The sequence below is a fragment of the Lissotriton vulgaris genome, chromosome 4_1 (assembly GCF_964263255.1).
Source record: "Lissotriton vulgaris chromosome 4_1, aLisVul1.2, whole genome shotgun sequence".
Lineage (NCBI taxonomy): Eukaryota > Metazoa > Chordata > Amphibia > Caudata > Salamandridae > Lissotriton > Lissotriton vulgaris.
Window position 1 is genome coordinate 1,672,823,579 of NC_141691.1, and position 14,893 is coordinate 1,672,838,471.

A 14,893-nucleotide genomic window follows, 5' to 3' on the forward strand; every position below is an offset into this window, starting at 1 on the left:
GGGGTTCAGCCAGGTTTCTGTTAAAAAAACATAGCGTAGGAGCATGGGAGGTAATCCTGTCCCAAATTTCCAGAGGGTACTTTTCCAGGGATCTTACGTTACATAATAAGTTTGTTGTGTCCAGGGTGTGGGAGCATGGAGCACTCACTGCCTGCATGCTATGGGGGCTTCCAGCATGTCCGGAAATGTATTGGCACAATTAGTGAAAGTTAGGCTATGGCTCCTATTGAGATGTAGCTCTCTAATAGCTTTTAATGAATCAGCAGAATAGGAGAAACTCGCCTGCTTGGTCATGGTTGCGTTCCTCCGGACATAATCCATGGCCTCTGGACCCTTAACACTGTTTTGTACGCTTTCCATAGAACCAACTTTGACTGCACTGTATGCACTGTTTCTTTGAAGTAGCGTTCCTTAGTTTGATGTAACTTGTCTGTCACCCCTTTCTGCCTCAATAACCAGGGGACTAGTCACCATTTAGGAGTCCGATGTCTGAGTCCACCCCAAGATTATTCCAATCTCCTCTGCCGACACTCTAACTGTGATTACCATCCATTACTTTTCAAAGCGAACAGTCTTCCACCAGTCTTTAGGTTTCTAGCCCGTACCAAGCCTACTCCGGTGTCTGGAATTTAGCAGGGTTTCCCTTCTGCAATGATGCGTAGCACTAATGGGTAGTTTTGTTTATGTGTGGTCTTGAGAGGATTAAATAAAAATATTGTGGTGGATCAGTTTCCTTTTCCAAGGATCGATGAAATGTCTCTTACTAGATGTGCAAAGTGGTTTTCCACTTTGGAGCTGTCTGCTGTGTATCATCAGATAGCTTTGAATCCTTCTAGCAGGCATCTCGATGCATTGTGTACACCTTTTGGATGTTGCCAATTCCTACACATGCATTTTGGATTAGCATCAGCTGCTGCAGTGCTTCAAAGCCTGATTAAACAATTGTTTGGTATGTGTCTGGAGTAACGCTCTTTCAGGCTGATATTTTGTTAATGGGATGTCGTGATGAATTGTTGAGGAAAGTGTTGGGTATTTATAAAGAAAACTGTTTGACGGCTACGATTACAAAATGCAGATTTGTGGAAAAAAGGTCACTTATTTGGGACATGAAATAAGGAATTTTGGGGTCAAACCTACGGACAAACTCAGCTGAGTTGTATATTCAAAGTTTGTTGAAACATTTTCTGATGAAATTCATGATATGCGTTTATTGTTAAGAAATAATTCCTAAATTTGAATGGTCTGATGCCAGTCAGAAGTCATATGTGGAGATGAAGTGTGCAATATCTTGGACACCCATGTTACAGGGTTTTGATCCTACGGCTGAAACCATTTTGACAACAGATGTTAGTGGGAAAGGTCTGGGTAGAGTCTTTACACAGAAGAATGAACGTGGTAATGAAGGTGTGATTGCCTTTGGTTCTCTCTTCCAGGGGATCCTAATAAATAGTCATACGCACATGAATATTCACGCCTATGTCCGGGACCCCAGAAACACATCACATATATGTGAAAACCATATATGTAGTTCTGTATATATGTATATATATATATATATATATATATATATATATATATATATATATATATTACACAATGCAACCTTCCATAGATATGCTGAACAATACTGCAAGAAAATTCTTTGCACGTAAATACATTGTAATAAAGCAGGGACAAATAAAGCCTTTGAAAACTGTTTTATTATACAGCAGAAAAGATATTCCTGCAAGAAAGAATGTAAAACATTGTCAGTACATAGGCTGCATTGCAGAAACATTCGTGTAGAAATCTGAAAAGCTAACTCACAGAAACACTCAGAATAAACTGGCACCGTGCCTTTAAGGCAGCCATGACCCCTAGCTTCCCATCATGCCTCAGGGGAGACAGTTAGGTCGGTTGTTCTTTCCGGCTCCTTCTGTCAGAACCCTGGTTACTTCAGCTCTACCTTTTTCTGACTTCTGTCAGAAAATACTTCAATTTTTGGGTTTAAACCTTTTTACTTCGACATCTTTTTGGTGTTAGAGTATTTCTCTACTGTTTTTCAAAAAGTTGTGCATTGTTTTTTAGTCAGAATGCCCTCTCTTTTTGACCCTTGCCATTCCTGTGGCAAGAAAAAGGCTAAAATGGACTCCCCTTGTGTCTGTATTTTAGGCCTGCCTTCTGATCATGATCCTAAAACCTTCCAGCATTGCCAGCTGCTGTCCAAAAGAACTTTGAGGGACAGGGAGAGGATGCGCCGCTATGGGCTGGCTGAGATGAGAAGATCTCCTTCTAGAGGCAGGTCACCGATGAAGAAGAGAAAGGAGAGAGCATCAACACCATCCAGAAGTAAGATTCCAGTGTGCTTTCCATCGGTGTCGTGCTCGGCGCCTTAAATGCCTTCATGGGCAATGAAAACATCGACGAGAAGACCATCGATGGCGGGCTCGTCGTCGCGAGAACACTGGTCGTCGTCAAAGAAAGGTACGTCGAATCCTCCACGGTCGAGAACTCCTCGACGATCGTAGTTGAGGAGTCACTCTCCGTTGGTGCGGGCTGGCCCAACGTCGAGAGGCAGATCACCGCCGTCGATGCGGCGTCGAGACAGGCTCCGCCGTCACAAGGTCACCGGCGATCGGCGTCGAAGCATGCATCTCCGTCGGCGACAGGCTCTGCCCTCGCAGGGTCAACAACGATCGGCGACGAAGCGTACATCTCTGTTGACTTCAACCAGGCGATGTTCGACGTCGAGACACGCCTCATCACCTGAGGCTAGACATTCATCAACCCTGTCGACGTCCAAGACTAGATCGTCGCCGCCTACTCTACGTCAAGACCAAGGGTGAAATATACAAAACGTCGTTCAACGTCGAGACGGCAATCTCCGTTGACGACGAGAAATGTCCCACCCTCGACTCCATTGACGTCTACTAGGCAGTCAGTGTCGAGGGAACGATCGACGTTGAGAAGGATTTCTCCCTTGAACTGCACATCATTGAGGTCTCCCGCACGCTCAATGTCGAAGGCGAGGTCTGTGGGCTCCAGGCAATCAACGTCGCACCATTCAACGATGAAGCACACAGAGATCGACGTCGAGGAGACTATCAGATTCGGGGGCCTCACCAGTAATGGTGACACAGAGCAGATCAACATCAAGACACTCTTCATCGCCGTCTCATCGCGATGATGATAGCGCTCCAGAAGCCGCAGAGAATCCTCCTACTCTATTCGGAGTTCTCCACAGACGATTGCTTCATCACGCAGAGCTTCTTCTCACTCACATGGGCCTAAAAGATCACCAAGAGTCTCTCCAAGGAGACACCGATCTCCTTCCATCCATCTTTCTCCCAGATGGCTACAACCTCTGCATCATTGGCAGACAGTATCCACAGGTCATTCTCAATGGCCTGCGGAATAATCAAGCCCACTGCACAGATCTCCCTTATAGCGTCTGGTGCAAGAAGCGGACAAATCAACCACCAATGGCACCAGAGAGCAACGAGGCAGATCCCCTGAACGCAGGTCAACTCGGGGGCATCACAAAAGGCGGCGTACACCGTCTTGGTCATCCTCCTCGACACACTCATCCAAGAGGGATTACTCACCTACCCTAACGGATAGTCCCCCTTCCAGGGTGTCGCCCATTGATGATGTGAACACTGGGTGCCAATATCAACTCCGACCTCGGAAAAGTGTTTCCTTCGGCGGAGAGACTATCATCAATGCGAGTCAAAGGCAACATCATCCTTCAAACTCCTCAGCTCTCAGTGAGACAAGTGGCTTCTCTACTGGGTTCGTTGGCCTCTTGCATTTTTCTCATACCCAACGCCAGATTTAGGATGAGACCGTTGCAGCAAGATCTAGATGACAAATGGAATCCATCCTCGGGTCAGTGGAACGACCAGATTCTCCTATCACCTGCAGCAAGGAAGTCCATTCTCTGGTGGCTACAGCCACAGAACCTTCTGGTAGGAGTTCCCTTTCACCAACCTCTGCCAGATCAAAACCCTGATCACAGATGTGTCACTTGAGGGCTGGGGAGCGCATCTGGGTCACCTGCAAACTCAGGGCAGATGAACTACCAGAGAACAGACATATCACATCAATATGCAAGAACTGCGGGCAGTTCATTTAGCCCTCAAGGCTTTTCAACCGTCAATAGAGACCGGATCAATCCTAGTTCAAACCGACAATACAACCACCATGTATTATTTGAACATACAAGGTGGAACTCTCTCCCGTCCTCTATCTCTCGAATCCCAGGCAATTTGGCACTGGCTGCTAGCCAGGAACCTATCAAACACGGCAGTCCATCTGCCGGGAGAGCAGAACATAGGAGCAGATGCCCTCAGTCGTCATTTTCAAGAGCATGAAGACTGGGTGCTCAACGACGAAGTGGTGGCAGACATTTTTCAGCAGTGGGACCATCCTTTCATCTACTTCTTTGCAGACGATCAAAACAAAAAATGCCACGCCTTCGCATCCAGGTTTTACTGACCAGGAACGAGGGGGAATGCACTTTTGATAAATTGGTCAGGGATGTTTGCATACGCCTTTCCAACCCTTCCCTCTCATTCCGAAGGTGGTGGCTAAACTTCTGAGATCCAGAATGAAGATGCTTCTCATAGCACTGGACTGGCCTCGCCAATGGTGGTATCCAGCTCTATTGCTACTCTCATTTCGTCCGCTTCGGAGACTTCCGTGCAGGCCGGACCTTCTCACCAAGATGGGAGGGAAGATTCTGCACCCCAGCCATCCTTCTCTCAGCTTGACAGCATGGCTCCTGAAGTCCTGCAGTACGGACATCTGAAACTCCCTCAAGACTGCATGGACATTTTACGGTAGTCTGAGACCTTCCACAAGAACCTCATACTCTCTTAAGTGGAAAAGGTTTTACTTGTGGTGTGTCCGTAATGGTTGGAGTCCAATTAACGGGCAAGAAGAGGTAATCTTGCCGTACTTGCTCTACTTGGCCAAATCTGGTTTGAAATATTCTTCCATAAAAGTACATTTGGCAGCTATCACAGCATATCGTAAATCTCCTAACCAACCTTCCGTTTTTCAACTTCAGGTGGTCAAGGACTTCCTACAGGGGTTGAAAAAGATATATCCCCCTTTTCGACCTCCTTCTCCTCCTTGGGAGTTGAACCTTGTATTGTACAAATTGATGGGTCCTCCATTTGAACCCATTCATAAGGCCACATGCAACACCTTTCTTGGAAAACAGCCTTTCTAGTGGCGATTACATCTGCACGCAGAGTGCGTGAGATACAAGCACTCTGTTCTAAAGACCCCAATACGGTTTTCCACCATAATAGGGTGGTTATGGAGTTCCATGTTAATCAGACGATTTCTCTACCCTCTTTCTTTCCCAATCCTACCACACCAACGGAAAGGTCTCTTCATTCGCTGAACCTTAAGAGGGATCACAAATGTTATTTGGAAGCAACGAAATCCATGAGAAAGTCTGATCAATTATTTGTAAACTATGGCTCAGTTAGAACATGCTTCCCAGCTTCTGAAAGATCCATTTCGAGATGGATAGTATCTTGTATAAAGTTAGCCTACCAATTAGCAAATAAGCCTCTGTTTGCTTCCCCTCAAACTCGATCTACATGGGGCAAAGCTGCAACTGTTGCATTCCTACACAATGTACCGATGGCTGAGATTTGCAAAGCTGCAACTTGGAAGTCAGTCCATACATTTACCAGACATTACTGTCTGGATTCAGACTCCAGACCAGATACCCAAGTGGGCCAGGCCTCCTTGAGCAATCTGTTCCAATGTTAACCTATTGGAGTCTGTATATGCCTTACGGCTCCTGTGTATCTGAATGGTTCTCTGTTTACTTGCCCGCATGTGCTTATGACTATTGATGAGGATACCCTGGAAGAGAGGGATAAGTTACTTACCTGTAATCCTAGTTCTCTTCCAGGGGTATCCTCATCAAAGTCCTAAGGAACCCACCCGCCTCCCCGGGCAAGTGAACATGATACATACATCTACTTGTAAAATGGTCTGCGGTTATCTGCAAAGAACAGCTGACCTAACTGTCACCCCTGAGGCATGATGGGAAGCTAGGGGTCATGGCTGCCTTAAAGGCACTGTGCTTGTTTATTCGGAGTGTTTCTGTGGGTTAGCTTTTCAGCTTTCTACACTAATGTTTCTGCAATGCAGCCTATGTGCTGACAATGTTTTTCATTCTTCATTGCAGGATTATCTTTTCTGCTGTATAATAAAGCAGTTTTCAAAGACTTCATTTCTCCCTGCTTTATTGAAATGTATGCAACAAATGTTCTTGCAGCATTGTTAAACATATCTATGGAAGGCTGCATTGTGTGTTTTTTTTTTTTATATATATATATATATATACATATATATATATATATATATATATAATATAACTACATATATGGTTTTCACATATATGTGAAGTGTTTCCGGGGTCCCGCACATAGGCTGAAATAGTCATGTGCTTATGACTTTGATGAGGATATCCCTGGAAGAGAACTAGGATTACAGGTAAGTAACTTATCCTTCCCGATCACTTTCCCCTACATAAGAAAAGTACTCTGTGATAGAGAGGAAAACATTAGCATGTGTGTGGGCCTTTTAACACTTCTGTAAGTTTTTGTGAGGAAGGAAGTTTGTGTTAAGATCTGATCATATACCCCTGACAAAATTATTAACCTTGAAAGGGTTGTCTAAAGCCTCGGCTAGGGTAGCAAGCTAATCAATGTGATTGCAGGTTTTCTTGTATGAAGTTTAGTTCGTACCTGGTGCCAAGAATGTCACTGCTGATGTTTTGTATTTGTAGAATGTCATTACCTCTGAAAGATAGTGATAGGAATCCTTGGAATGATTTTTGTGTGACAGGAATTTTTGTGGAAAATAGTGTAAGTGATGGTTTTCAGAAGAATGAGTGGTTGGAAGCTTATAGTAAAGTTGAAAATGTGAAGACTGTGACAGAAAAGGTGGTGAGTGGTTAGTGTGACGATGCGCAAACTAATCTTTCAAATTATGTGAGAGCATTTGGGGAAGTGCCTGATAAAGTGTTGATGTGTTGTTCATTTCAGGAGGTTATAAAATTATCCCGCCTAATGATATCAGGTTAAGAATTATATCTATTTCTCATTAAGGGAAATCTGGAGTAACATGTACTTTATGCAATGTGATGATTTAGTATTTGTGGCCTAAGGTATATTTGGAGATAAGGAGATTTGTGAGGACTTGTATAGAGTCTGAAGGTGCTGCATGTCTCAGAAAACTGAATCTTCCCTTGCATTCTTTTGGGTGTCCCAAATCACTGTGGGATAATGTTACATAGGACATTATGGGACTCATTACGTGGTGTGATGGTGGTTGAAAGTATACCATGTGTTAGTGGATATGTTTTTAAGGTGGATTGAGTTGTGTGGAGCACCAAAACAGTAATTGAGTTTCTTTTCATGCAGTATTTTTAGGGAGGGGTTTCCGGTTTCCATTTTGATGGACAAGAGTGCAATTTAAGTCTGAAGAAATTAAGTTTTATTAAGTGTGTGAGAGTTCAACAGAGATTGCCGATGCTTCAACACCCTAGAGGAAATGTTGTTGTGGAAAGGGCAAATTGAATGATCGAAAGTATTGTACAATGGGCTAATAAAGGAATTACAAATTTGTATTTTGAATTAAAGAGGATGTTTTGGCCATATAGGGCAACCCCACATGATTTTGTTGGTGAACGTCTGTTTGTATGGATGAGAGGGTGTGATCCGCATTCTAAACAGAATCCAGGATCGATGAAGAGAGGAAAATGGTGGAGTGGAATGATGAAGATGTGTAGAAACTAAGTTTGAGAGTGATTAAACAAAGAGGACTAGCTTAAGTTGACCAAAGTGTTACAGTACTCAAATTAGTTCTGTCACGGGCACCTTGTTGGTGTATTCATGAAGCCCTCACCCACCAACCTAGTTGGTGGCATTCTTCATCATCGGGCCCACCCAGTGACACCTAGTATGTCCCGGGTGTGCTACAACGCCTGATTACAGCGGAGCTGGTATATTGCTGAGAGTGCAGTGAGGTTGGGTGAGTTGTGATTTAAAACGGCTTGGTGGTGGTCCCAGTACCCGAGAGTAAATTAAATTTTAATAACTGGGCCGTCACCAGCAGTTAAAAGTAAGGCTACAGGACGCGTGAGGGTGGCGAGTTAGTGCCCCCTGCTTCCTTCAGATGGTCGACATGTTTCAGCCCGTGCCTTAGAGTATTCTGGCTTTCCTCAGGACCGTTTTTTAAAAAGGTGTGGTGTGATAAAACAGACTTAGTGTTGTGGTACAGACTATGTGATACACTCACTAAGGCGTTTTTCTATATGTGAGAGGGGGATTCCCTTCTCATGCATACGCTTTGGGTTATTAGCCAAGGCTTCCTGGAGGGAAGCGGTAAGGGGATGACCAGTCTTTCTGGTCCGTGCCTGCCTTGTACCTGTTGTCCCACCGTCGTCCACACCTTTATTAAAAAACGGTCCTGAGGAAAGCCAGAATACTCTAAGGCACTGGCTGAAACATGTCGACCATCTGAAGGACGCAGGGGGCAGTAACTCGCCACCCTCACACGTCCTGTAGCCTTACTTTTAACCGCTGGTGACGGCCCAGTTATTAAAATTTAATTTACCCTTGGGTACTGGGACCACCACCAAGCCGTTTTAAATCACAACTCACCCAACCTCACTGCACTCTCAGCAATATACCAGCTCCGCTGTAATCAAGCGTCGTAGCACACCCGGGACATACTAGGTGTCACTGGGTGGGCCCGATGATGAAGCATGCCACCAACTAGGTTGGTGGGTGAGGGCTTCATGAATACACCAACAAGGTGCCCGTGACAGAACTAATTTGAGTACTGTAACACCTTGGTCAACTTAAGCTAGTCCTCTTTGTTTAATCACATATAAACCCTCGGGGACTCGGACTAGCTAACTAGTCCTCTCTCTCCCTCTTGTTACACGCATAGAAACTAAGTTTGGCATCTAAGGAGAAGAATATGACATTTTTTGACGTGGCTTGCGTGAGGTATGTTTGAAAGCTGGTCAGTTGTTCTGTGTCAATTCTGTGAGAAAGTTTGGAAAAAGAAGCAGTAAATTTAGTTCTCCCAAGAAAGTAGTGAGAGTTATGAACAATACTGTCAAGTTAAATATTGGTAGTATTTAGCATATGAGTCGCATCGCTAAACAATCTACATGTAGTGTAGGTGAATTTTTAAGTAACCTTTGGTAGTTGAATGTTGCATCAAATGCTACACGTATTAAATGCTCAAATTGTATTTAGGAGATGTATTAGACAACCTAGCCTCTTATCGTATATGATTCTAATTGAGTTCTGCTTAAACTTTCTAATTCTTTGGAAAGACGCAGTCCAAAATGTAGGAATTAATCTATAAAGTGTGATGTAGAATGGGCAAAGGGCATCACAAATACATTGGTTTTCACGCTTTACATAATAAGTCACAATAGGATTTTTTTGTGAACGAAAATAAGAAACTGCTGAATGGGAATGCAGCACATTTCACAGATCTCTAGTGAGGGTGCGAACTGCTGCCTCTGTTCACGTGGTGTATGTTCCGTAAGGTTTTGAGTTATACGCCAAAGTATAAGCGCTCTTTGGGCGTGCGTGGTTTATGTATGGATTTTGAATAGTTGCAGCTTGTGTAGTAGATCGATCACATGATGTGCACTCTCCTGTCATTTAGTAGTGGTTTTGGACTATTACACTTGTTTTTTCTTGAGTCTTTTTCTGTTTTGAGCGTGCATTAATTTACTAGAGATAACTTAAGTGGTCTTCTAACATATATAAGGATGGTATTCTATTATCTTAAGATTTTTGCAGTTACTGGAGAATATGGCAATCAGTTTTGGGAAGGCTTCTTATAATATCATCGGGGTCAAAGATTGACTAACGTCCTCTCATATAATGTCATGCATGCTTTCCTCTGGGATTTTAGCAATAGATAGCTTCGAGAGAGGGACAGTGGAGATTTATGTGAGGGGGCACAGGTTTCGAATTACTAAACATTATTGTTAGTGGAGGCAGCATTAAAGTATGTTAGTAAGTGCTGCAAGACTCAGTGTTCGCATTACTTGGTGACTGTGACCGTTTACTTCAAATTTCGTCTCATTACTTTAGGGAAATTGTTTTAAAATTGCTCCTATTTTTGTCTTTTATTTCTTGTGAGGTCTAACCGAAAGGCTTGTTTAGGTTGAACACTTTCTTAAGCATGCTTCATTACCAAGGTCTGTTCATTTGTATGGCTGTTCCTGAATGATTAGAACATGTTTTTCCTTTATTTTAAGGGACAAAATGGACAGAAAAAATACCAGATAAACCTGAAGAGTCGTTCAGGACCTATCCATGTGCTGCTAATTAACAAAGAATGCAGTTCAGCCAAACCAGTAGTGTTTCCAGTTCCTCCACCTGATGATCTAACGCAGCCTGGAACCCCCGCCGTGACTCCACAAAAACCAGTTGCCTCACCACAAACTCAGACAGACCAAGAGGTCCAGTGTGCACCAGATGCAGATGCATCTTCTGGTAAAGTTTGCTATTTAGCATTCCTCATTTGTTTGATTACAACATAATGCATGTCTTGGTTGACAGGATAGAAAACATTTAGATTGTTCAAAATAGTGATCTTGTACCATTAACTTGTATCTAACCTCCTTTTGGTAAGTAAGCTCAGATAAAATGTACAACTCCGAGCAAACAAACATAATCTGTTTATAGAAAGGCATGTGAGGTATGAATTTGTGCATGTACCCTCGATTTAAGTTCATTTTCCTATTCCCTTTCCATGTAACGTTTTCAGCTTGGGAGACTTTTCCATTTAGAGTTGTATTTGGGAAAATTATTTTCTTTTGTTTTCCATCTTGAAAACTTTATTGGTTGCGATAAATGTGCAATAACCTATCCTGTGTGTAGACTCACACTCAGGTTTTTTTTAAATATAATTATCTTTACAATGCTACAATAGCGCATATTCTTGCTAACAGGCAGCATTTTGTTTTTTTAGGTATATCCAAATAACATTGAAAATAAATAAACAATAGACCCAAAATAACATTTAACTCTTCCTTTCTTAAGGGAAAATAGAAATGGAGTGAGACAGGATAGATCACAATCTTTTTAGAAAAGATTTGACTTTGATACTTTTAAGAGAACATCCTTCTCCAATGGCCAGTGCAGTTGCAATTATATTACGTTTTCGGCTATAGACCTTTTGGCAACATTGTGTCCTTGATTAAGATTGAAATCTTAATTAATGTTGACAAACATCCTTCAATGTCAAGAGGTTGGTAGAAGCTACCCAAACCTGTGACTGAGCAGCACCCTTTGCTGGATCCTTCTACACAGATTACAACTAGTCCCCCAACACTGCCACGGGACCAGGAGCAATACCCTACTAGAGCAGAAGGCAAAAATAGACTAGTAACTGCCCAACTTAGGGGACCAAGAACTCAGTTGGAAGCAGGTCTCCAGTGGCAAAAGAGACATTTTACACTTGCTATTAGAAGAATGTCTCCTAGAAGGGACTCGACTGCAAGCCCATCTTGTGGATGAAGTAGGTATTGTCTAGCCATTCCCTCTGTGTTGTCAATGTACAAACTTAAATAAAATGCCACAACAATGGGCTTCGCAACTTAGTTGTGCCTATCAAATCCCATATTAATTGTTTAACTCTGCAACTGTATGCCCTTTTCAGTACTGTGACTGTAGAGTCGGGACTACTGGTATCAACCATAGAGTTTTTTTCCAGTGTCTAGTGTGAGGCAAACTCTAAAAGCCAAGAGTAGTAGTACAGGACTCTTCATTAAAATCTTCTTTCTTCTAAAAGTGGTCCTTCTCCGGAGTTGCTCCAAAGGAGGTTCCCAATGTGCCCAACCCAAAAAGGAATTCAAGTGAATGCATGTTATTGGGGGAATAAGGTTTACACAATATATGCTACGCCACACTTAAAATTTCCATTAGGACACTCACTGGTGGTTAGGGGATTTCCTCAGGTTATTCTCTGAAATTATACATAAAAACTAATAGCAAGATTTCAAGTAATTTCTCAAAGAATGCATATTATTTTGTATCATGTAATTGTCCCAGCTGTGGAAGTCACAGACTTGGCCTCATATTTGCTATTCAGTTTCTATGAGCTACTTCTCCTAATTCCACAGTGCTAGCATTAAACTAGATGCCCACAAGAGGGTATTAGACGGATCATCTTTGGAAGTTTCTATCCTTTGCCTCATTGAATTTAGTGCCTTTTCTAAGAAGGTGGTTGGGCTACTGGACATACACCCTTTACTTGTTTAGAGGCTCTTTGCATGCCACTACTGCTATTTAAAAGTACTGTGGACCCCAACTCGACGATTAGGAATGATTGAGTAAGGCATGTGAATCTATGTAAGATACCAACGATAGAGAACTGTAGTTACAGGTATTTAACTTGTTTCTTCTGACATCATCAGAATAAATGTAGAGACAAGTGCTGCTGAGTAGTGTTTGTTCACTGTTCTCCAGTAGTAGGTAAAAAAATATATCTGATAACAAGTGTTAGTTGAGTTCTTTGTGTAGGAATATATTTTTTAATCATTTAGGTGGCTTTGAGTTCCATTACTTAACTGTATCTTATTACTCAGTGCAGTACTTGACAATTTGAAAACTGCTCTAGCTCCAGTAGGGCAAACTACTTTTTTAGCAGCTTAAAAGATGTTATTACTTTTCTATGGGTAAATATTACTTTAACATTTTTAAATGCAAAAGTCGAACATGAAACAAAAAGAGAAAATTGGATCACACACCAAAACAATGAGGTTGATACATTTATCTGGTTCAAACGGAGATTTCAGACAGTGGTCGATGGTTCTCCAGAATGCGTAGGTCGTGGGCCATTTCCATATGATGGTGAAGAAAGTGAAGTCTCCATTACATCCCCTCAGAAAGTATAGTCAATCCTTCCAAATCTCAGTGATTGTGTACATGTGTAGTATATATGTGTAATACTTTTATTTACACCTGCCAAATACTTCCTTTGATCACTCCCTCCAAAGGGCAACATATCAGCTCATCCTAGTCTTTATCTTTTAGCGGGTCAAGAGCCTTCTTCTGTGAGTCTTTCTATTTGTCAAGGATGGGAGGTGCGTTATTTTTTTTTTTTTTGTGAAAACCTTTATTGCAGCACTATAAAAGTACAAGTATGGGCCTACAACCGCAGGGGCCGGCCGCTAGTCAGAAATGTAACCAAACATATCACGGTTCAACACAGCTTATCAGCCGACAACCCTGAGGTCCGGCAGCGATTCAGGATAACGTTTCTCTTGGAGCGTATGAATAGGGTACAGAATATAATAAAGGTTTCATTTTATATTATAGAGATAAACGGATCAGGTGCCATATAATCAAGTTAAAGGAGACGCAGGTGCCATATAATCAAGTTAAAGGAGACGGGGGGCAGGTCAAGAAACAGGATATACATCAGAAACAACAATATGAGGGACCCTGGCGCCAATACCTATACAGCGAGATGAACAACAATACAGGAGACAGTTTCATAAGCGCCAGTTCCCAGATCCTGCCCACCCGGACTATCGGTTAACCTAGAAAGCACTAAATTCCAGAACACAGTGTAATCAGAATAGTACACAGACGACACTGACCCGAAAGGAAAGAAAGGGAAGGGAGAAAAAGGCCATAGAAAATAAAAAAGACAAAATAAAAAAAATACAAAAAATAAAAAAAAAAACCCGTCCAACCCCCCACCCTGCACCCCTGCCTATGGCTATAGCCTAACCCCTTTAGCAGCGTGCCTGTCGCCCTAAAAACTAAAACCCCTAAAAGAAGGGAAAGAAAGAGAAAAAACAGAGGAGGGCCTAGTAGTACTTGCCCCCGGCCCCTTACTCCCCCCGCCAGAAACAGGCACCCCCTATTGCAAAGAAACTGATGTTATGCGAGCCTTATGAAAGTAAATAGGGGGAACCATGACACACCGCCCAGCCTCTGAACTCAAATCATCATAAGTCGAACAGTCACAATAGCATTTCAATCCGCCCCGAGTTAAGTAATCTCACCCCTGACCCTTCCGGACCAGCACACAACCCTCCTCAACGAGACCCAATGGCATATAAGCAAGTCATAGAGGAGAGGAAAGTCACAGAAAGTCAATCCGTTACCGCTTGCAGCAATTGAGTCCACAGGAACTTCATGTACAGAAAGCCTCCCTCTCCCAACAAGACAGTCTCGATGTTTCTTGCCCCGGGGTCGCAACATTTCCAAAAAGGGGGAGAGACGATCACCAGATGAAAAAGGGTCCACAACACAAGTTTCCGGGGGTAGGAAGCCATTCAATTCCTCGAGAGTCAATAACAGTGGAAGGTGCAGTGGCACTCTCACGACCTCCAGGACACCATCATCCAGGGCTACGTCCGGTGATTCCAATAATCGCATCCCCAAGGGGTCCTCGCAGTTAGGCAAGATGGCCGCTGGTTGAATGGCTACCGATGGTAGTTCAAATAGTGGGGCAGGGTCCGGTACAATATGCAAAATCCCCAACAGGCTTGCATCCATTTTATTCATGGAGACAGTCATTTGCGATTGAAGCGCCCAGAGTTCCGCCAATAATGGCCTCAGCGATGGCTCGGATACATTTCGATCCATGGTCTCACACCCGAGACCGTCCACAATCACCCACCGAGTGGATTGGTGTCGCCGGGGGGGACCGACAGAGATCTCAAGAATGCAAGACAGCAGCCCGTTGTTCTCCACAGCCGCGATCATCCGGCTTATCGCCGCAGGCCGGGGCCCCGACCCGCCGAGCCCCGGAGTGAGCCGGCACTGGGTCTGCGGGACAGGAACCCCGCCCGCCGCCAGCAGCAAGCAAGGTCACCACTCCATCAGTG

The 14,893-nt window shown here is 43.3% G+C and overlaps 1 protein-coding gene across 1 annotated transcript in view; it reads left to right on the top strand.

Moving 5' to 3' along the window:
- E2F5 (E2F transcription factor 5) overlaps positions 1 to 14,893 on the top strand; it is a 325,128-nt gene that overhangs the window by 226,436 nt on the left and 83,799 nt on the right. The window contains exon 6 of the mRNA XM_086965947.1: positions 10,304 to 10,541. Coding sequence (XP_086822073.1) covers positions 10,304 to 10,541 — 238 coding nt within the window. The remainder of the gene's footprint in view (positions 1 to 10,303; positions 10,542 to 14,893) is intronic.